Here is a 24259-nt window from a genome sequence, read left to right as displayed (position 1 = left end):
CATGCAGTCGGGGACAAGTTTCTGGTCTACGAGACACTTCCTCCCGCGACCGACACTGGTGATGATCCTCCGGTGCTTTGTGGTCGCGACAAGTTCGTCATTGGTCGCCCTCTGTCAGTAACAATGGACAACCGGGCGACGAATGTTTCCTCGTCGTGGAACTCGTTTCCAGTGTGGAGCTTGCCAGAAGAAGGCAAAGAGGGAACGATCGCTCTGCCGGGGAACTATATGGTGCCGAGCAGTAAGGTGGCGCTGCCGGGTTTAGTTCCAGGCAAAGGAGCGCTAGTCTTCGATGCCTTGTACGAGACTGTGAAGGAAGGAGGAGCGAGCTGGAGCTCCGAGATGGTTGAGAAGCTGGACAGGCTCAAGCGTGGGATAACGCACCCCCACCAGGTCTGCGTGGTTCTCAAGAAGATCAAGCACGACGCATCTCTCTCGCTCAAGCTCTTTACGTGGGCCAAGACGATCCCAGGCTTCAAGCACGACTTGGTAAACTACTCGACGATGATCATGATCTTGGGAGATGACGGGAACTATCTCATGGCCGAGGCACTTTTTGTTGAGATCCAGGAGCTCGGGCTTCGCCTTGACACGTTTGCAGTGAACAACATGATCCGCTGCTACACAAGAGTGAACCGGATCCAGGAAGCTCTCGACCTCTACAGGAAGATGCCATACTTTGGCTGTCACCCGGACAATTGCACCTTCGGCCTCCTCATCGACTGGTGCGGCAAGTTCGGCTCCCGGAAGGAGCTCCAACGGATCTTCCTCGACTTGAGAGCCTCCCCCCGCAATGCCGACGCGCAGACGTTCAACACAATGATCCACAACTTCTGCAAGCAGCGGGACTTCGCAAACGCCAGGGAAGCTGCCAACCAGATGAAAGCCTGGGGGATTCCATTCTCCTCTGCAACGTACGCCATCCTCATCCACATGTACGCCAAGGCTCGAGACTCGAAAGCAGCGGCAGAGCTCTACGCAGACTACCTCCGCTCCGGCCTAGAGCCAAACTTGATCGTCTACAACAACGTGATACTGAGTTACGGTTCCAGCGGCTTCCCCGGCCATGCGCAGAACATCCTGGGTGATATACGAAAGGCCGGCCTCGCTCCAGATCGATTCACGTACTGCACGCTCATAAGTTCGTGGGCGAGAGCCGGAGCTATGCTGCAAGCCCGGCGATGGTTCAACAAAGCCTGCAAGACGAAGGCCGGTCCAAGCATCGAGATGTGCAACGCGCTCATCGATGGCTACCTCAAAGCCCGAGAAGTGGAACCGGCTAAGTTCATCCTCACCAAAGTCATGCCGGAGAGAGGCGTGGAGCCGACGCTGCAAACGTACACGATCCTCCTGGGCCACTACACGAGCAGCGTCAAGGTGGCGGACTCGAGAGCAGTGAGAGAGATGATGAAGTCGTCCTCGAAACCAGCAGCAGCAGCAGGAGGAGGAGGAGGAGGAGATGATCATCCCGGTGTGGACGAGTTCCTGAACGAGATCCTGCAAGGCCTCCGCGCGATCAAAGAGCTCAAGAGCTACTCGAGGGAGTTTTTCCGCAAGCTGAGGACGGACAAGCCTCCTCGCTGGGGCCGATGGCTGGCGGACGCTCTCGTCAACCATCTCCACTGCTTTGGCTACGCTCGCGAGGCCTTCTACGTGTGGGAGGGTGTCTCCTCCACAGAGCTCTACCCGAGAGGGATCTGGGAGGACTGGCAGGGAGCGTGGTTTATCTGGCTCCAGGATATGAGCTCCGGGACTGCGATGGTGGCGCTCACCAGTGGATTGATCGTGTCCAGGCGGAAGCTCGCGCGGGGATTCGAGAGGCCGGAGCGAGTGATCATCGTGTGTGGCTACGCGTCGGACAAGAGCAAGGAGGTGACCCATGCGGTGAACAGGACGCTGGTGGCTCTAGACTCGCCGTTTGAGCCTTTCATCTCCATGGGGAGATTTATGTGCGAGGGGAACTTGTTTAGAGACTGGCTGTGGGAGAAGCAAGTTGCTATAGAGCTCACCATGGATGCTTAGAATTACTATGTAATTAGAGCATTAGTGGGATGGTAAAAAGGACCAAGATTCGTTGGATCTAGCCTTTTGCTTTGCTTTATTTTTTCTTAAGTTCAGGTATTTAGGAATTTTCTTAGGCTGCAAATTAGCACTTATGGATGTGATATGGCAAGAGCGAGCCTTATGTTGTTTCAACTCAGAGGAAGCTGATGAGCTGAACACCAATGCATTGTGATGTATGATTGAGATCTATAACATAGAATATTGGGAAAGTAAACATTATGGTTTGTTTGGAACTTCTTTGAAAGTGCAAGACTACAAAGAGATTGCAGACAACAAGTTGCGTTGTCAAACTTTATATATATATAATAAATATATACATTTCAAGTACCCATTATTTAAACAACCATGCCCAGAGCTGTTTATTTTATATAAATACAGCATCATCTTCTAGACAAGCTGGAGTAGATCATCCTCCTTGACGCACAGCTGGTGCCCCTGACGGTTGTAGAGCTTGCAACCTTCCTTGAGTGGCTTCCTGCAAGTGTGGCAAGAGTTGAAGTCGAGCGCAACACTTTTTGGACCTGGGCAGACATAGGAAGCAGAGCCACATTTGAACGTGCAAGTTTTATCAGGTCCTGAGACGCATATCGATTTGCCATGCCCCAAGTCCAAGCAACCTTGAGGAATGCTGCAACAAGTAGCGCAGCTGCCTGGCTTCCAAGGATGGACAGTGCCTCCACAAATCTCCACGGCATCCTTCAAGCAGGAGTTGTCATCACCATTTGGCAGTGGTGCACCAGTCTTTAAATTGTAGAGATGACAGCCATTCGAAGGCTCCTTACCCGGTGGGAGCACAGAAATTGGAATTTGGTTAGTCCATCGGGATGGGCAGACTTTGATTTTTGGTGGAAGACAAATTGGGAGGCAAGCACGAGCAGGGGAGGTGCCACCAAGACAAACTGGACTGCCAGTTCCAGGCTCGAGATATATGCATCCAGGCTCAAGCGTACAGCAATTGGAGCATTCGTCCAGAGTGACAACAGCATCACTACAAACCTGGAGACGATGGCCGCTGGCTGCAAAATCATCTTGACAAGGCATTCAAGAAGTCAGTCCTGAAAGAAAGAATCAAAACTTGGAGATCAACCTGCAGATATCAGAAGTAGCTGAAAGCTTAGGATAGTGAGGAACAAGAATGAAGCTGCCATGTTGTTGTGGTGCTGAACCTCGGGCTGTTTGGATTTATAGTCAGACAGAGTCTTATCTATGTGATGACTTGGCATGCGATCGATCTCTACAAAAATCTCACGTTTTTTCCGGACTTGAAAGTTGCGTATGGATTGTACTGATCGGGGGCCACCTAGCCTGACTCTCTGTGGTGAAACAAATCATATACTTCCAGAGAGGTGTCCCATCAGTATTTTGATCGGATGTGGCGCCCTAATTAGGGCGACGTGGCCGGAATTTCCACGTTGGTTAGCGGCATGCCACGTCATAATAGACCATGGCGGGGCTGCTCGGCCATGGCGCTTCTTTCAACGTGGCCAGGCTGGGAGCACTAGGGTAGCAGCTCACAGCGCTGTCACAGCAATGTGCTATCCGATCGATCGATCTTGGTCTCGGGTTTAGTTTCTAGAGCTTTCCGGCTTCTCCACAGCTAGTGGTTTCGTCCTCCGGCCTATGGCACCGCTAGAAAATCCTCCAAACCTTGAAGAACAGATCGAGATTTAGGAGCAGCGAGAGATTGCACGAAAGATCTTGCGTTGGGAGCTCGACCGCAATTCTGCCTAGCTGCTCTATCGAAGATTTGCAAGTCGAGCGTTCAAACGGAGAGTGCTCATGAAATCGAGCCGGGCAAGAGACGATCGAATCATGGGTGTTTTCCTCGAGGGAGGATCCCCGGCAGAGAACCAAGAACTCGCAAAGGCAGCGAGAGAACAACCGAGCGTGGCAGAGTTTCTAGCCCGTCTATAAATTCAATCCTTTAATGGGCTCCGACCAATGTGAGTGCCACGTCTGCATTTGACAAGGTGATGCCGCGATTCAAATTTCTGGCTTGGATTCCCGGGGCCTCAACATGGGTAATACCATACGTATTGAAATATCACATATTGAATGATTTTGGAACAGCTTATGCACAACAAGGGAACTCTTTTGATTATATATACACATTTGTGGGCTCAGCTGGAGGCATTTACAATATACAAATTGATTTCCTTGTCCTGATTTTAATCTTGGAGTCCCTCTCTTTTGCCAATGTGAAAATTACTTTTGCCTGTTGAACTTTACTAGACCAAAGACAAGAAATCCATTTGCATCCATTGCATTGTGGTTTAATGCATCTAGTTGTTGGGTGCTACATGTATACTTATTCTTTCAAAGCCTAGAAAAAAAAAATTCATTTGCTGCATGTGATTAATCCTTTATCTTTTTTCTAGAATAAACCCTAAACCCTAAATAGACAGAACCATGTGAAAAAAGGGTGGCTTCAATTTTGATTTTAATGATGAGAATTGCATGCAGTAACAACTGGATCAATCAAGTGGATGAGATCAAAATCTTCAAATTCTATAATAAGCCAAAACATGAAACTTATGAGGTATTGTCTTTTAGTATTTATTTCCAAAGGCAATTACTGAAAGGCAAAAAATTGATGCCCTTTCGGCCCTTTTTGAGCCATTTTACATGGGTGTTTTTTAAAAATGCCCTTTAAATGTTGGGCAAAAGTGCATATAGCTTTTTTTGTTCAAGGGCAATAAAATAAAATATTCTTTCAAAATAATTTTTTCTCCTTTTTAATGGACAATGAATATTTTGAATTAAATGAACAAGGAGTTGACAGTGTTTCTCTCAATGACATTTTCTCTCAATTAATTAGAATTTGGTTTGCATGTCATAATTGTCTTGTTTAGAGCATAGTTTTACAGAAGAAAATGGAAGGGCAACAACACTCATCATCTAGTTCTTATACTATACATTCAATCTTTTTTATTTCCATGCATTTAATTTATAGATCTTAGGAAAAAAGTACATTCTTTCTTCCCTTTCTAGGTCCCCATTGCGACAGCTCGCCGTGATTGTCCATATCTGCGGTAGAATCCAGTGCGGGATTGATTGCTCAGGCTCTTTAGCCCGGGATTTCTTGGACTGGATGGCTTCACCTCTCTTGCAATACCATTGATGCATGAGTGCGTGGAAGCAAATGTTCCAGCGGTGCCGTCTGCATGATCGTCGTATTGGAGGGCTTCGTTCTCATCCACAGCTGAGAATCTGGGGAGGCAGGGCAGATCGAGCTCCCACAGCTCCAGCAAATTGGTAAGATATCTTCTAACTTATCAATCGACTTGCAAAACTCATGAAGCTCCTCTTGCAGGAAGGAACAAGCCGAGCTTCCACTATCTCGCCGCCGAATCCACAGCCCTCCAATACGTTCTTCTTTTAAACTGGGAACTGACAAGTTTCTATCCAGTTCTTAGTTCCAGACGCTAGACTTCGATGCAATGAAAGAGAGAAGAGAGAATCTGGACAGTCTTAAGCCCAAGATCGTTGACATGGTTGTCAAGAAGATGAAGCATGACACATATCTCTCGCTCGATTTCTTTACGCTGGCCATGAGAATCTCCAGCTTCCGGCACGACGTGGTGATGGTCATGATCCTTGGAGTCGATGGCAACTATCTCATGGTGATCACAGACATGCCCCGTGGAAACGATCTCTATGTGAAGACGAGGAAGCTGTGGCCGCCACATCGTCCGAGACAGCAGAAAGACCCCCAAGTAGGCTTGGATAGATTCAGCATGGTAGCAGTCCAACACCAGCTCGGGAGGAAGACTTAAACAGCCTACAAGAAGGAAAGCAACTCCGTGGATCTGATCATGAGTCACAAGCAGTACAGGCAGGAGCTCCACCTTCACAGCAGGAAGGAGTGGAACGTCCATGCAGTCAGGGACAAGTTTCTGGTCTACGAGACACTTCCTCACGTGAGCGACACCAGTGATGATCCTTTGGTGCTTTGCAGTCATGACAAGATCGTCATTGTTCGGCCCTTGTCAGTAACAGTGGACAACCGGGCAAAGAATGTCTCGTGGAACTCATTGGGCTTGCGGGAATGCAAAGAAGAAACGGAGAACTATACGGTGCCGAGCAGTAAGGAGAGTCAGTCGGGTTTAGTTCCAGGCAAAGGAGCTCTAGTCTTCCACAAGACTGTGAAGGAAGGAGGAGGGATTTGCATGGCTTGCTTAGATTCTTACAAGCAGAGCCGTTTGACAATCATACTTGGTGGCAGCAAAGCTATAAAACATCCTTGCGAGGTACTATGTGTTTTTTCCTTTTTATTGTAAGTAACACTCGTTGCTCTCCAGGAAGGAAAAATGGGAGCAGTTGACTTTGCTCATTCCTTTTTCCGTGAGATTATGTGGCGGTCTATGAAGATCGATGTCATAGACCAGCTAGATATTCCTCCTCAAGAAGAGCGAATTACATGGCTCAAGTTTTCGGGTGTTGAGAACCACTTTTATAGGCAACAACACGAGCAATGCGTGAAGAGAGCCAGAGAAGCTATTGAGAAGTACTCATTAGGTGCTGGTCGACCTCTAAATCATATGAATACCTCAAAGTTAATGAACCCCTTGTTGAAGCTGCGACAAGCTTGTTGCCATCCTCAAGTGGGGAGTTCGGGAGTACGCTCGTTGCAGGCATCACCACGCTCATTGCAGGCCGATGGATGAAGTCTTGGAGGTAAGGAACCTTGGTATTAGAGTCTTCAGGTCTTAATTGAAAAAGCTAAAACTGAAGGAGAAGAAGCTCAACGAGATCTTGTTGATTCGTTGAACGGACTGGCAGGTCTGGCGATTATCGAGGAAAACATCCCCATGGCTGTCTCCATTGACCGAGAAGCACTAGCAGCCGCGGAGGAAAATGCGACTAATTTTGAAGTTGATCCGCTTCAGAAAGTCCATATTTTACACAATTTGGAAGAGTCACTCAGAAACTGCAAGGATGACGCATTGAGCAAAATTCCAAGAACTCTGAGGGATGATATGCTGATCAGTCAATGCGACGAATTACGAAGGAAGTACGTCAGTGGCCAGTATGCAAATCTTGGATAAACAGAAATATGCTCCCGAGCAGCTGAATTAGATGGCATTGTTACTGCAGAAGACGCCTTTGTTTCTCAAGTACGTTCACTGGATAAGGGAAACAAGGAAACTGAGACGAACACAGGCAGGAGAAAAGGAGCAGCAGTAGCTGCGGTAAGGCAACTTCTTTTTGTTTTTTAAACTTTTTTCTTTTGTTTTTCTTTGCTTCGAGCTTAAATATTTCTTTTCACAAGTTACGCACAGATGTTCTGAAACGGAAATGGTTTTAAAAATTTTACTTGCATACATGAAAGCGGAAACGAACCACCTTGAAGTAAACACTCCTGTGCTTATTTGTAAGTCTGTTTGACAAACCATGTCAATTCAGGCATTGCGTAGCGAATATGCAGCGGCGAGACGCTTTACAACAGCACAACAATTAGTTCTAACTGCATTGGACGAGCTGAGCATGTCGACAACAAGGCTATGTTTGCAAGGTGCCAAGGCTGCAGACGGCAATCCTTTTGGTGATGAAGGCTACGAGATAGCAATTAGAAACGCGGAGCTTACCAACGAAAAATTTGTTGCTGTTGAGAATCTATCTCGTGTGAAGAGGCAGCTCAGATACTTGAAGGTATTAGGCTTAAGTTTTCTTCTATTCGCAGCTCCTCTCATTTCCGGATTGCAGGGTCTAAGGAATAAGAAGGACGAGGGGCATAACAGTTTGGAAGGAGAAATTTGCCCAGTTTGCCACGATGGCATAGAATCTGGAGCAATGGTCCTTCCATGCGGCCATTTGCTTTGTGGCAAGTGTAAGTTTTTGGTGTCTTACTTTGTTGGTTTCCTGAGCAAATCTTCATTTTATTTCGCAGGTTTGAATCTTATTGTGGACCGCCAGAAAGCACCAGCTAACGGTGCTGATTTCAAGCGCATTGCATGTCCAACGTGCAGCAGACTTATGTATCTAATATTGCTTGTGCCAATGCTGAAGCGGCTTCTTCGAAAATTGCGGAAATCCTCCAGGAAGAAGAAGAGGACGAAGAAAAATCTATAACCGTGGCAGGGTCGTACGGAACAAAGGTAATCTGGCTTTGTCGTCTTTTTATTTTAATTCTTTTGCAACTTTGAAGATTGAAGCTGTCGTCAGGAGAATTCTTAGTCCCGATCCGTTTGTGAAAATTCTTGTGTTCTCGACGTGGAAAGAAGTGCTGGACTTGTTAAAACACGCACTGAAGAGCAACAAGCTCAGCTGGGTTCGACTAAAGCCTCTCAGGTAATATCGATAATCTGTTTTACTCTTACTCATGTGCTCGTTTTGTGTTTTTCACAGACAAATGGGTTCTTCCATCTTGGAATTTAAGGAGAACATCCAAGTCATGTTACTACCCATACAACATGGTGCCAATGGCCTGAACTTAATAGAGAACACGTTATTTTGGTGGAGCCTTTGCTCACTCCGGCAGTAGAAGCTCAGGCTATCAATCTAGTCCACCGGATTGGCCAACGTCTTAAGACACTTGTACATAGATTCATTGTAAGTTACGTACGTTTCTTCTGTTTTCCAATTACTGACGACATTTCCAGATATGTAACACTGTGGAGGAGAACATCTACAAAATGAACCAGCAGAAGACGAACCTCCTTCCAATGAAGCAAAAAGAGCAGCCTCTATCAGCGAATGACATGAACAGTTTACTAGCTTGGGACGAACCGAAAGAGAACACAGCTACTTCAAACACAGTGGTTCTACTCCTGATACTTTCCGAGATTTAACTCCGGCTCAAGCTGCTGCTGCTGCTGCTGAATCGCGGCTCTTGCGACTACAGGCCAACGCTTGTCTATAGATTCTTTGTAAGTACTTTCTGTTGCATGTCCGGATTCTGAACCTTCGTATTTTCTGGCAGAGAAGGAACATTCTTTAGTCAAAAGATGAGCTTTCGGTAAGTTTTTCTGTTGGCGAGGGGTTTAGCTAGCTAGCAACAGAGATGGGTGCCAAGTTTCAGCCCCTTCCTCGCTTCTACTGGACGAAGGCTGCGATCAGAGACCTGTGCCGGGACGACGATCTCTACGTGAAGACGTAGTATGGTAGGAAGTTGAGGCCGCCGCCTCGTCCGCGACTAAGTCGAGAGCAGGAACGCTTTGTTCACACAGACCCTCAAGCAGGCTTGGATAGAATCAGTGGGCAGTGGGTAGCACTCCAACACCAGCTCGGGAAGAAGCAGGAAGGCACCTACATGGGTCCGATTCTGGGTCACAAGCAATACAGGTGCGAGCTCCATCTTCACAGGGGACAGAAGCAATGGAATGTCCATGCAGTCGGGGACAAGTTTCTGGTCTACGAGACACTTCCTCCTGCGACCGACACCGGTGATGATCCTCCGGTGCTTTGTGGTCGCGACAAGTTCGTCATTGGTCGGCCTCTGTCACTAGACAACCGGGCGACGAATGTTTCCTCGTCGTGGAACTCGTTTCCAGTGTGGAGCTTGCCAAAAGAAGGCAAGGAGGGAACGATCGCTCTGCCGGGGAACTATATGGTGCCGAGCAGTAAGGTGGCGCTGCCGGGTTTAGTTCCAGGCAGAGGAGCGCTAGTCTTCGATGCCTTGTACGAGACTGTGAAGGAAGGAGGAGTGAGCTGGAGCTCCGAGATGGTTGAGAAGCTGGACAGGCTCAAGCATGGGATAATGCACCCCCACCAGGTCTGCGTGGTTCTCAAGAAGATCAAGCACGACGCATCTCTCTCGCTCAAGCTCTTTACGTGGGCCAAGACGATCCCAGGCTTCAAGCACGACTTGGTAAACTACTCGACGATGATCATGATCTTGGGAGATGACGGGAACTATCTCATGGCCGAGGCACTTTTTGTTGAGATACAGGAGCTCGGGCTTCGCCTTGACACGTTTGCAGTGAACAACATGATCCGCTGCTACACAAGAGTGAACCGGATCCAGGAAGCTCTCGACCTCTACAGGAAGATGCCATACTTTGGCTGTCACCCGGACAATTGCACCTTCGGCCTCCTCATCGACTGGTGCGGCAAGTTCGGCTCCCGGAAGGAGCTCCAACGGATCTTCCTCGACTTGAGAGCCTCCCCCCGCAATGCCGACGCGCAGACGTTCAACACAATGATCCACAACTTCTGCAAGCAGCGGGACTTCACAAACGCCAGGGAAGCCGCCAACCAGATGAAAGCCTGGGTACGCCATCCTCATCCACATGTACGCCAAGGCTCGAGACTCGAAAGCAGCGGCAGAGCTCTACGCGGACTACCTCCGCTCCGGCCTAGAGCCAAACTTGATCGTCTACAACAACGTGATACTGAGTTACGGTTCCAGCGGCTTCCCTGGCCATGCGCAGAACATCCTGGGTGATATACGAAAGGCCGGCCTCGCTCCAGATCGATTCACGTACTGCACGCTCATAAGTTCGTGGGCGAGAGCCGGAGCTATGCTGCAAGCCCGGCGATGGTTCAACAAAGCCTGCAAGACGAAGGCCGGTCCAAGCATCGAGATGTGCAACGCGCTCATCGATGGCTACCTCAAGGCCCGAGAAGTGGAGCCGGCCAAGTTCATCCTCACCAAAGTCATGCCGGAGAGAGGCGTGGAGCCGACGCTGCAAACGTACACGATCCTCCTGGGTCACTACACGAGCAGCGTCAAGGTGGCGGACTCGAGAGCGGTGAGAGAGATGATGAAGTCGTCCTCGAAACCAGCAGCAACAGCAGCAGCAGGAGGAGGAGGAGGAGATGATCATCCCAGCGTGGACGAGTTCCTGAACGAGATCCTGCAAGGCCTCCGCGCGATCAAGGAGCTCAAGAGCTACTCGAGGGAGTTTTTTCGCAAGCTGAGGATGGACAAGCCTCCTCGCTGGGGGCGATGGCTGGCGGATGCTCTCGTCAACCATCTCCACTGCTTTGGCTACGCTCGCGAGGCCTTCTACGTGTGGGAGGGTGTCTCCTCCACAGAGCTCTACCCGAGAGGGATCTGGGAGGACTGGCAGGGAGCGTGGTTTATCTGGCTCCAGGATATGAGCTCCGGGACTGCGATGGTGGCGCTCACCAGTGGATTGATCGTGTCCAGGCGGAAGCTCGCGCGGGGATTCGAGAGGCCGGAGCGAGTGATCATCGTGTGTGGCTACGCGTCGGACAAGAGCAAGGAGGTGACCCATGCGGTGAACAGGACGCTGGTGGCTCTAGACTCGCCGTTTGAGCCTTTTATCTCTATGAACTTGTTTAGAGACTGAGAAGCAAGTTGCTATGGATGCTTAGAATTAATATGTAATTAGCACAGTAATGGAAGGGTAAAAAGGACAAAGATTCGTTGGATCTAACGTTTTGCTTTTGTTTATTTTTTCTTTAAGTTCAGGTATTTAGGAATTTTCTTAAATTAGCACATGGATGTGATAAGGCAAGAGCGAGCCATATGTTGTTTCAACTCAGAGGAAGCTGATGAGCTGAACACCAATGCATTGTGATGTATGATTTGGTTCTGCGGAGATCTATAACATAGACTATTGGGAAAGTAAACATTATGCCTAGGTAAAGTTTGTTTGGAACTTCTTTGTAAGTGCAAGATTACAAAGACAACAAGTTGCGTTGTCAAACTTTATATATATAATATATATATACATTTCAAGTACCCATTATTTAAACAACGATGCCCAGAGCTGTTTATTTTATATAAATACAGCATCATCTTCTAGGCAAGCTGGAGTAGATCATCCTCCTTGACGCACAGCTGGTGCCCCTGACGGTTGTAGAGCTTGCAACCTTCCCTGAGTGGCTTCTTGCAAGTGTGGCAAGAGTTGAAGTCGAGCGCAACACTTTTTGGACCTGGGCAGACATAGGAAACAAAACCACATTCGCGCGTGCAGACTTTACCAGGTCCTGAGACGCATATTGATTTGCCATGCCCCAAGTCCAAGCAACCTTGAGGAATGGTGCAACAAGTAGCGCAGCTGCCTGGCGTCCAAGGATGGACAGTGCCTCCACAAATCTCCACGGCATCCTTCAAGCAGGACTTGTCATCACCATTTACTGGCAGTGGTGCACCAGTCTTTAAATTGTAGAGATGACAGCCATTCGAAGGCTCCTTATCCGGTGGGAGCACAGAAATTGGAATTTGGTTAGTCCCTCGGGATGGGCAGACTTTGATTTTTGGTGGTTCACAAATTAAGGGGCAAAGACGAGAAGCAGAGGTGCCACCAAGACAAACTGGACTGCCAGTTCCAGGCTCTAGATATATGCATCCAGCCTTAAGCGCACAGCAATTGGAGCATTCGTCCAGAGTGACAACAGCATCACTACAAACCTGGAGACGATGGCTGCCGGCTGCAAAATCATCATGACAAGGCATTCAAGAAGTCAGCCCTGAAAGAAAGAATCAAAACTTGGAGATCAACCTGCAGATATCAGAAGTAGCTGAAAGCTTAGGATAGTGAGGAACAAAAATGAAGCTGCCATGTTGTTGTGGTGCTGAACCTCAGGCTGTTTGGATTTATAGTCAGACAGAGTCCTATCTATGTGATGACTTGGCATCCCGAATCCTGATCGCTCTCTACAGAATCTCACGTTTTCCGGACTTCAAAGTTGCGTGTTACATGTCAGGATTGTAGTGATCGGGGGACCACCTAGCCTGACTCTCTGTGGTGACTTTTCAAAATCAAATCATATACTTCCGTGTTCCATCAGTATTTTGAGGACGTCATGATTGTCCTAATCAGGGCCACCTGTGGTGATGTGAATTAGGGCCACGTGACCGGGTACAAAGGATTTTTACGTGCACGTCACAATAGCCTCGGCCATGGCGCTTCTTTCAACGTGGCTGCGAGCAATGCAGATCTAGCAGCTCACAGCGCTGCCACAGCAATGTGCTATTAGATCGATTGATCTTAGAGGTTTCCGGCCTCTGCACAGCCAGTGGTTTCTTCCTCCGGCCTATGGCACCGCTAGAAACCGACTCAGCCCTTGAAGAACAGATCGAGATTGAGGAGGAGCAAGAGATTGCACGAACTATCGCGGATTATTGGGGAAGATCTTGCGTTGGGAGCTCGACCGCAATTCTGCCTAGCTGCTCTAGATTTGCAAGTCGAGCGTTCAAACGGAGAGTGCTCATGAAATTGAGCTCCGTCTATAAATTCAATCCTTTTTGGGCTCCGACCAATGTGAGTGCCACGTCTGCATTTGACAAGGTGATGCCGCGATTCAAATTTCTGGCGCTTGGATTCCCGGTGCCTCAACATGGGTAATACCATATGGATTGAAATATCACATATTGAATGATTTTGGAACAGCTTATGCACAACAAGGGAACTCTTTTGATTATGATCATGAAATTATTTTCTAATAAAGCATATATGTATATATACACATTTGTGGGCTCAGCTGGAGGCATTCACAATATACAAATTGATTTCCTTGTCCTGATTTTAATCTTGGAGTCCCTCTCTTTTCCCAATGTCAAAATTACTTTTGCTTGTTGAACTTTACTAGACCAAAGACAAGAAATCCATTTTTATCCATTGCATTGTGGTTTAATGCATCTAGTTGTTGAGTGTCTGAAGAGCGTGTGGAATGTAGGCTGTGTGAGTATGAAGGGCATGCCTAAGTGACGACCACATATTTGTCGAGTTTGCGGGCCTTGCAAAGTCTAGGGACCCGGTTTGTCGGTAATGAAGCCAGCATGCTTGGTGATTGACTGCCCTTCCACTGAAGTTTGCTGAGACAACAAGAGTAAAGAACACTACCAGAAAGCCATTAAGTGAGCCAGACTATGCATTCCTAAGTGAGTTATCTTGTACCACTAACTAAACTGTGGGGATTGAACATGTCCTGCAACCATCTGATTGCAATGATTTACATGTTGTTCCAATCCTTGCTTCCGTATACATCATTGGAAATGGTAACTATGATCCATTTGCTGGTTATAATATCTTGGAGAATTGGCTTTTGTAAGGATTAGTGATACCACCAACAGTTCCAAAATGGCAATATGCTTTCAACAGTTCCAAGGAATTGTGTGAGCCATGGCTGCCATGCACGTGACAACTGATTATAATGGCCGAGGCTTGTTAGTAGAGGAGTGTGCATTTAACCAGGTTGGATCACCACTAAGAGGATCTGGAGCACATTACTTGGCTATAAAGAAGTGAGAAAGGCAAGGAAAATAAAGAATCAATGACTTCAAAACAAGTTCAAAATGGAGAGAAGTTGATGCATAAATAAATACATATTTCATCCATAAATAAACTGTATTTATATGTCAAATTATTAGATATATTTTTAAATAATAAATTATTATTTATTTTAAAAAAACTCATTATTCACTTTTTCTAAATGTTTAAAAAGTAAAAAAAACCTAATGCATGCAATAATTGTATTAGAAAAAAAGTGAGCTGATAAAAGGAAAGAATATAAAATTTTCAATTGTGTCTAGGCTAGTATTATCCAACTTATTAATACCTATAAAATTTAATTTCATAAATATAAAACATTATTTAAGTAATATTTAAATTTAACTAAATAATTAACAGATAAATAACTTTATTTTTAAATATAATTAATGATGTTTTATCAATTATATATATATATATAAAATTTGACTATGATGATCCTATCAATATCTAACTTTATTTATTTGATAATTGTCAAAAATTTACCTTTTATTAAATAAATAAGTTAATTAATAAACTACCAAGAAGTGGATTAGATTTAGTAAATGATTATAAATCTAAATGAATTAACTATATTTCTAGATTAAACTTAAAATTTACAATTGATGTTATAAATTTCATGGTTTACACATTGCAAGTGTTAAAAATAAATATTTTTTTTATTAAAGGATCTTTGTATATTAAGTTAAAAAGTTAAAATGAGAATAATGTTACTTTATAAGTGTTTTAAAAGAGAGAGTATTTTTTATTTTAAATTAAAAATAAAACTTAAAATTTTAGTGAAATATCATTTAAATTTATAGAAACATATAATACACAATATGTTATGTGCTATTTTTATTTTTCCTCATATTTTAAAATTTAATTTTAACTTGAAGTAAACAAATACGTTATTCACTCTAACAATACTTTTGTCAGCAGAGTTAGGATCCTTACTAGTTTTATTATATATCAACTATTAGATGGTAAAATAAACTAAGAAGTGTTTTATAAATTATAAACATTATACATACATCATTTATCCCAAAATATTCAAATATATTTTAGATAATTACCACAAAGTGCAATTAACATGGTATAAAACTCGGTCTAAAGTAATCAGTTTCTATTATCCACACCTGGCTGTGAAAAGCTCTATGGTACACAGCTTGTGAGTGTCTCTCCAGTGCTTCCCATATGGACAAGTCCCGAGTCCCAAATAGTTGTAGCTGAAATACTCGCCTAAAACGATGTATGGCTTGGAACCAAAATTCACGTCGCGTGTGGTAAAGACTTCCTTGACAAGCTCCTGGCTAGAGATAACAATGGTGGGCATCATTCCCAGCCTCAAGAGTACAACGGGGCCATATTGGAGATATATTGTAATCCCTTATGTGGGAGTGTTCCTGCCAATAAATGAAGGTGGCCGATCAGAGGCAGCCCCATGGGCCTGGGGGGACGTTTTTGTGAGATTTGTAACTCCATGAGAGCACCAAGAAGAGAATTAACGCCACAAAGAGGATATACATCGGTGGCCTATGAAAGCAAAAATTGTCCAACCTTTATTTTGCAGTGCGTGGATTTTCCGCCACGTTGTTCTAAGTGGACTTTCTGAACAAAAGAAAGATCAGATGTGTGCCTCAACAAATCTTCCAAGCAGGACTTGTCATCAACCTTTATTGGCGGTGGGGCGGCCATTCGAAAGCGCCTCATCCAGACTTTGAATTTTGGTGGTGGTTCACAATTTTTGACGAATAGAAACTGGACTCTCAGTTCCAGGCTTTATATGCATTCAGCCTTCAGTGCATAGCAATTGGAGCATTCGTCCAGAGTGACAACATCATCACTTCGAGACGATTGCAAAATCATTATGACAAGGCATTCATTGAAACAAATAATATTTGAACAAGAATCACACAAATGTTGTGTTATACAAATATTACCTAATATTTCTGGGCGACAAAACCTTTTCCAGTGAGTGTTGCAACTTTCTAAGATCCTCTGCCTGGAATAACACAAAAGGTTGACAACAAGAGAGAAGAAGACCTTTAGATAGCCAACTTTGTTCCAGTCGAAGGCGAGCATTGTCACTGGCAGTGAATCAAAGTTTCCGCTACCCAGGACAATGGCATGTCAAGCGACTCGTATTTTTCATCTTCAGCAACTCCATCAAGTGCTCTTGAGGGCCTTCAGATGGAATGGAAAATTTGCATGTACAAAAGAAGATGTCCAGGTTGTGGCGGAATATACACGGCTGGCCAGTGCCAGTGAAGCCTTGGGTTCTTTATACAGGTCTCCGTCTCTTCCCGATAGAACGTATGAATGCTGCAAACTTTCAGTCGCTGCTCGTCATAAGTACGTTAAACAACAAATTCGCGCCAGGAAAGAAAAAAGAACCAAATATATCTGTATACACTGATCGTATGCATGCCTGTTTACAATTCCAGGTTGCCGGTAGCATTTGCGGCTAGCACGAACAAAAAGAACGAAGACGATAAGAAAGAACTCGCGTTGACAGTTCCTCCGTGATCAATTATGTCACCATCAACGTCGATGTATCCTCCTTGGAACACTCTTCCACCGGGAACGCTTGCACCTATATATGCATCAAAGATCAAACAAAGCTTCGAGTGACACATACCTGAGATACTTGCATTCCACCGCTGTATGCTCGTAAGCAGGTCAATGAGCTTGAGTCCCGGAGAACAATGAGATCAAGAAGGCCATATGCAAACTGCTATGGACGTAAGAGAACGCGAAATCTTAAAGGAACGTTTTGCAGCAAAACCATCACGAATGCTCCCTCCATCACTCCAGTCGACGAGGATACCGGTTAGGCGTAAACCATGCGCAACTGCCTCTGAAAAAAGAGTGTATCTTGAAGCTAAAACGCACCTCGACAAAACGCAAAAAAGTCCATCGTACTGCACGATATTCACTGAGTTGGCCATCTCTCTCGCATGAAGTTGGTGAAATAGAGAAAGTTTTATGTCACGCAGAAACAAAGAGAAAACCTGCGCTGGGAGTGGTGGTAAAACATCGCGCTTGTAGTCTTCATTGATGAAAACGATCGATCTCTCCGGCCTCCCTACAGAAAAACAAAGAAAAGTCCAGGAAAAGGAATTCACACTCAGCACTGCTCAGCAAGAAGATCTACTTACATGATCGGCATCTCACCACAGCTCCGAGTCCTCTGACGCTGATTGCCTCCATAGCACCCCTTCTCTGTGAATCCATGAATGTCGGTGCTGATCCCATGGCCGTCATTTCAACACCCCCGAGGAGCTGAAAGACCGAGCAGGAGCTGCGCAGCTTACGTAGTTTGCTCGGAAGGAATGCTTCACTTAATAAATCCGCAATAAATCGAAGTGCTCTATTATAAGGCGAGCAAACTTTGTGGCCTGCACATCGCTAACGAATTCAGTAACCAGAAAATAAAGTTTCCACTACCTCGAAATTGCGATGTCTTTGTCGATCCTCATTACGAGGACCATGGCATTGTGAAGCAACTCCTTCGTGCTCATAAGCTCCATCAAGTGTTTTCCAACTCATGTAACTTTAGAGGGTCTTCAGATGGAATGGAAGAACTGCACTTACAAAAGAAGGAAATAAGTTTCTATCCAAAATAGACAAAGACCTGGAAGGAAGGGATGTGCAAGGCTTCACTCGTGTACATTCCAGAAGCTCAGCAACTGGACATGAATGCTCCGCTGCTCCTAAGAGGTACATTATAAAAAAATCGCAGCGTTTTATGCGAAGAAAAAAAAACCAGAAATACCTGGAAAGCTGAACACTGATCGTATGTATCCCCTTGGCAATACCTAGCACGAAAAATAAGTGAAAGCGAAAAAAGAATACTCACGTTGAATCTTATAGAGAGATTTCTTTATCGCAGCCTGGAATTGAGACATTTGCATCGTACCACTACTCTCAGCTATCAAATCCTCGTCACAACCTCACCATCGACATCGATGTATCCTACTTGGAACGGTCTTCCACCGGGAACGCTTTCACCTATGCGTCAAAATCAAACGCTCTTCTTGTAAGCTTTTCGAGCGATTTAAACGTGAGATACTTGGATTCCACCGCTTTCCCTTGCTATATGCTTGTAAGCAGGGCGATGAACTTGCATCCCGGATAGAAATTCGTCTGCATACTGCTATGAAAGGACAACGAGATCTTAGAGTGTGTACCTTAGACTCAGGGAACGGAGTTGAAGCCTTCACTAGCCCAAGGAACGTTTTGCAGCAAAAACATTACGAATGTTTTCTCCAATCGCTTCTCAGCGACAAGGATACCCGTCACGAGGAGCCGGTCGCAGCGCGTCTCCTTCTCTCGTTGTCTCGCCGTAGTAAGGTGCTCCATGCACTGGACCGTAGGCAAAAACATCGTTGTGCGTAAGATACGTATCAAGCTCTGCAACAGGTGTTATTTTAGCTCTTTCTTGAAGACCACTTGCGTAAATTTGGATGCAATGTTGACGTAAATTTGGATGCAATGCAACCGTGGCGACATCAGCCGCTTGATTGTGACTTAAAAGAAGTGTCAATGCTCTGTAGTATTGCTCAAGGACTCACCGCGTATTAAGCAAACGTTATAGACAGGCAGCATCTAACAAGGATTTAGCATCGTTGCATTCAAACAAAAACAAGCAACACCTGAAAGATGCGAAAGCAATATGTTTCTGAAGGTTCATTGTAGGAAAGGCACCTCGGCTGAAATTGTGTTTAATTTGAATTGCCAATTTAGTATTTGAGATTTCAATTAACACTAAAAAATGTGCCAATTCTTCTTGTTTGTAATTTTTTGGTTTGCTTAAGCAAACCTGTAGATGGTAATGAATATACTTAAAATATGCTTGGATATTCTTAGATATTCTATCATCCAATGGTCGTTATTCATTTAGATTAATTTCATATTTATAATTTATAAACTTTTCTAACCACTTTGTATCATACATGGTTTTTGGAGCATGAGCCAAAGGAACTGTGTAATGTATAGTGCATTTGGTAGGCTTTATGTCCATAATGGCAATTGCAAGGGAGCTCTCAAAGTTCCACTGCCAAGGTCCTCAATCCAGGATCTGCCATGAAGCAGAGAATCTGGAGCCAAGACTGGATGGACGAAGCAGCCAGTGATCCACATGAAGGGAAGAATGAAAAATAGGAGGAGTGCTCATAGAGGCCTCCCAGCCTCAATTGTGACAAGCATGAAGCATTGAAACTAGCTCAGGGATTTGAGGAGTGCCCCCTCAAGATCAATCATGATGCTATCATCGTTCCTGGCCGCTGCATTGTCCACTAGCTCCAATGGATTGCTCTTGTCCCTGGGAAGCATCAAGAAAATCATATTTGGACTAGTGAATTGATTGAGAATTGGCTCTCCCTGGAGGTTTGAGCTGAGAGCCACGATCTAGGATCAGAAACCCACTATGGTGGTACTGATTGATTGCCCAGAATCAATCAATCAACCTGGAACACATCTATGGATGGAGCTTAGATCTTCCTCTGTATGGCTCTCTATTATGTGAGTGGGCAGTGGGTAGAAAACAAAGATCAGTGGAGGACAATCTTTCTATTCCTATTCATTCCTCTTTTCTAAAGCGAGCGATGGAGGGAGATTGTAGCAGCTGAGGAGTACAGTCAGGCTGCTTCTAGCTTCAGCTTGGTCGATGATGAGAAGTATCTGGCAAGGATGTTTACAAATGAGGAGAGTCAGTGTACGAAAAGGTTGAAAAGGTTCAGAAGGTTTGTCACCTGCCGAATTGGTTTATTGTCTACTGTAACCCTAAGTTTGGCAAGTTGATGAAGAATCAAAAACATAAAAGAATAAAACTTTGAGCTAAAAATTAAAATCCGGAGGTAATTTTGTTTAATCAATCACATAGATATGTCAGATTTGGATTGTACTATGGATATTGTTCAGTTGTCACCGGCTGAGGATTTGTCTACAGAATCAAATTCTTATGAAGGTTTGTTCCTTAGTATTTCTTGATTTATTTCTCTTTGGTTTTGTAGCTTCACAAGCAAAGAGGACAAAGTTGACCATCCTAAAAGCCACTATTGCATCACTTGTCTTTGAAAAAGCAAATTCAACCAAAATTCTTGAGCTGAAGGTTTTATTTACATATGGTTTTGAAATCGTTTTTTTTCTGTACTTTTGATTTTCTTTTTGCCTAATAAAGTTCATCTTGCAAAGAACACTCTGTGAAGTGCAAAATACTTAACTTATATAATGGATTGTACAGATATGCATGGCTTGCAAACTTTAACTGTATATGGTGATTCATCCATGTGTGCACGATTATCAACCTATCTGCAGTGAGAGAATTATAATCTTGTTAATTTTTTTTAAAAAAAATTATAAACCTTGTAAGTGAGAAACATTTACCAACCATAAATTTATTATAACAACAGAAAAACCCAGTTTACCACCATGGAACTTCAGAAAAAGTTCTTTATATTACAGATTCTTCTATCATTCAAATTATAGATGATTTTGATGTTAAATTAAGATTACAGCCAACTAGAGGAGCTTCTATATCATCTATAATGGCTACTAGAGTTTATCCACAAGCTATATATACTGTTGTAATCAACATTGGTGTTTTTCCTAAAATAAAGATTGCTTCTTCTGATAATCCTTTGGATGTAATTATGGTAATGTTTTTTCCTATTTAATTTTCTATTTCTAAGATATTTTCACAGCTCTATATGCATCTGGAGCATGAAGAGCAATATCATCATATTGTAGCAGATTTATATGCTAGATATATGCCAAATTTTTTATTTTTTAATATTATGAAAAGCATGAGTGTATCAAGTGATTTAGCAACACTTGGAAGTACTTTATTTTTGCCACTAGTTGATTCAAATGAAATTCAGAGGCTCAATGAAGTTTATAAAACACACCGTGGTCTCACTTCTAAAGACAAGGTAATGTAAATTGTTTACATCTACTTTCAACTCTAACTTCCAATTATACAGATTAGTGGATATTTCATCCCTGACAACCAACAGAGTCTCACTCAAGCTGAAAGTCTTTGCTCATTTTGCTCTTTCACAATGTTAGAGCAGAGAGAAGATGGTTTTGTTATTTGCGCAAAGTGTAAAGGGCGTTCCATCCCTTGTAAATCAGCTACAATAACTGGTTCTATTATATCAAATGACATGATGGAATATAGAGTTACAGTGCGTGATAAAATGGTGGATAAAATTTATAATTTGGATGAAGGGTCTACGGTCAAGTTTGCTATGGAGTCCCCAGAAAAGATTGTTGTTTATCTATCTTCAAAACCAATAGGATTCTTTCTATTGAATGAGGCAAATATTATTATCCATTTTGAGACACCAAACAATTCAGCCATGGAAATTGCCAACAACCAAAAATAGATACAACTGTCTCTTGTCTATTTTTCAATTTCTTTCTTTATAATACAAATATCTACTCATAAAATCTTGCAATGCTTCTCTTAACAATTTCTAGATTTCAAAGCACACAAACTAGAAATCCCATGGCAACGACTCACAAGATTGCTGCTGATTGCATTGCACAATCAATTAGAGAATTAATATGCGAGAAACACAAGCTGCCTCTGAAAGCCCCTCTCAGGTAATCTACCACGTTAACATTGTACGCTTAACACTAAAATCCAGGAAAATGATCATTGTGCATCTGGCTAGGGAGTTCCTTAAGGGCTTTAGAGAAGTTGGGTGAAGAATGTGGTGTATTGCTTTCTATACTAGATGCTAAACCCCATCTTGCAGTAAATGTGCAAGAAAATGAACGTGAAAGAGCTTGAGCCACAAGCAATTCCAAATTTCAACTTTGTTGTTGATTTGTTTGACCTAGATGCTTGAAGCCGTGTACGACATTGACATAGTCACTAAAAGTCCTTGTATCTTTGACATCTCTTTGTCACAGAGCTTGCAGATCGGTAAACTAAGGCTCTTGCTTCTAAATGACCGTGCTCTTACTAGATCCTACTAGATAACTTACAAAAGAAAAACAAAACAGTTTAGAAGAAAGTTAAATGGGAAGGCACACATACATCAAAGGTTCATTTTGGTTCTTGGCCCTGGATATCCATCTCTAGCAATGTTGAGCTCTCCTTCACCCTGTAGTAGCTCAAAAGAAATCATTTCAAGTAGAACTTGCATCAAGGTATATAAAAAAATTGTCCTAACGAGAAAGAAAGTTACAAACTACTTCAAACTATCTTTGAGTCCATTGACTTTTCAGGGACTTGTCATTGGACGTGCGAGGGTTTTCCACAGCCAACCCTGTAAACTGAAAACATCATGCTAGATACCAGTCTCCATAGTGAGAACAATGTTACTTGTTTGTGGAATCATCCTGCCTAGTCGAAGATATCTCACTTGACATTTTGAATAACTTTCTTTGGATTTGGCTACCTCGTCCAGGGCTATCACTGTCAGTAGAGCCTAAAGATGCTCTACTGACAGTGAGAAAAAGAAATCATTTCAAGTAGAACCTGCATCAAGGTATATAAAAAAAATGTCCTAACGAGAAAGAAAGTTACAAACTACTTCAAACCATCTTTGAGTCCATCAACTTTTCAGGGACTTGTCATTGGACGTGTGAGGGTTTTCCACAGCCAACCCTCGCACATCCAATCAAAATCATTTCGCATGGATTCTTGGACAAGACCCAAGAATCCATGTGAGGTAGTGGTGTTAAACCCAAAAGAAAGAGATCTAGAAACAATACAATTGAGTAGGCTGTCAATTACCTAAGAATGCGTGAGTCTGGTACTTGTGCTCACGTTTCTCTCATAAGCCCATTTTAGGCCTATTTAAATAAAGACTAAATATAGCTTTAGGGCATAAATGGCTTTCAACGGAATAACATTGAGAAGTAAGTAAAAGGTCTTTGATTGTTTCTAATGGTCTAGATTATCAATAATCAGCCTTCACAAAGCTGTTGATTGAAAGATAGAGAATTAATACTTGCTGAAAGTAGGCTGAAAATAGTCCATTCGGTTTGATTGTTAAATCTCTTTAAACAATCTTGATCAGCTAAACAATCATAGAAAAAACTAATCTGGATACACCCCCCTATCTGGTGGGTGTAAGGACATCAAGGGCAATAAGGGTAAAGGGCAAAATTATGACAAAGAGAAAATTTGAATGGACAGAACTTCTAGATGTAAAATTGTTATCAATTCAAGGATCTGCAAATAAAAAAGCAAACGAACTAAAATTCAACCATAATATTGATTTAACTGAGCAACAAATTGTTTCTAGATACTATTATTTATCAAGAAAGAATAAAAATGAGCAAATAAAAACTATTAATATATCCAAAGAAAAGTATGAAGAACATACTTTACAAAACCAATATACAATAGAAGAAGACAAAATACTTATGGAAACTTGGAACTCACAAAAACAAACAAATGAAAAAATAAATATTTTTCGACAAAGAACAGGGAGTACTATATCAGATGAAAAACTTAAAAGAAGAGTATAATATATTAAAAGCAAAGAAAAAATAATAATAAAAGAGAAAGAACAACAAGAAAATGAATATGACATAAACAATCCAAAAAGTATGAAAGCACTACAAATGTATAATGAAGCTATACAGGATATACTGATACATCCATGTAAAATATGTAAAAGACTTTGGTTTAAATATAATAAAAAAACAAGAATATGCATGCAATCAATGCATGACAAATAAAGAAAAATATAAAAGTCCAGAAAAAATTAGAATGAATCAAATTGATCAATATACAGAACAATTAAATGATATTGAAGAGAAAATGATAGCTTTACATATTTTATTTGCAAATATAACAATACCAAATCAACCTCAATATCAGCAGTGCATAAAAGGAGGAATAATAAATGTCCCAAATAATATTAAACCAATAATTAATAAACTACCAAGAACATTTGAAGAAACACAAACAATAACAATTCAGCTGAAATGAAGATTAACTGATAAATATTATTATAAATATGGAATAGCCAGACCACATTATATTTATAATAGTATAAAAACAT

General features: G+C 43.1%; 2 protein-coding genes and 1 long non-coding RNA gene across 4 annotated transcripts; 1 reads left to right on the top strand and 2 right to left on the bottom strand.

The window, feature by feature from the left end:
- Positions 1–2327: 2327 nt before the first annotated feature.
- LOC9643221 lies at positions 2328–3262 on the bottom strand. Its single transcript, XM_002962572.2, has 2 exons — positions 3152–3262; positions 2328–3092 (listed from the first exon to the last, which is right to left on the bottom strand). The coding sequence occupies exons 1-2, from the start codon at positions 3210–3212 to the stop codon at positions 2452–2454; spliced, it is 702 nt and encodes a 233-aa protein (XP_002962618.1). The 5' UTR covers positions 3213–3262; the 3' UTR covers positions 2328–2451.
- Positions 3263–3516: 254 nt separating this feature from the next.
- Positions 3517–4287, top strand: LOC112351651. Its single transcript, XR_002994199.1, has 2 exons — positions 3517–4085; positions 4135–4287. It is a non-coding gene; the product is annotated as an uncharacterized LOC112351651 (long non-coding RNA).
- Positions 4288–11652: 7365 nt separating this feature from the next.
- Positions 11653–12557, bottom strand: LOC9661341. Of its 2 annotated transcripts, none has more exons than XM_024664404.1 (2): positions 12480–12557; positions 11653–12420 (listed from the first exon to the last, which is right to left on the bottom strand). In XM_024664404.1, exons 1-2 carry the CDS (start codon positions 12538–12540, stop codon positions 11777–11779), a joined length of 705 nt encoding a protein of 234 aa, XP_024520172.1. In that variant the 5' UTR covers positions 12541–12557; the 3' UTR covers positions 11653–11776. The 2 variants fall into 2 exon arrangements, with proteins under 2 accessions (XP_024520172.1, XP_002962617.1); XM_002962571.2 differs by having other exon boundaries at positions 11653–12408.
- Between the last annotated feature and the right edge of the window lie 11702 nt (positions 12558–24259).

This window comes from Selaginella moellendorffii, unplaced genomic scaffold (assembly GCF_000143415.4).
Source record: "Selaginella moellendorffii unplaced genomic scaffold, v1.0 SELMOscaffold_2, whole genome shotgun sequence".
NCBI lineage: Eukaryota > Viridiplantae > Streptophyta > Lycopodiopsida > Selaginellales > Selaginellaceae > Selaginella > Selaginella moellendorffii.
Note: the sequence above shows the minus strand (reverse complement) of the source record. Positions and strands in the feature narration are given on the sequence as shown.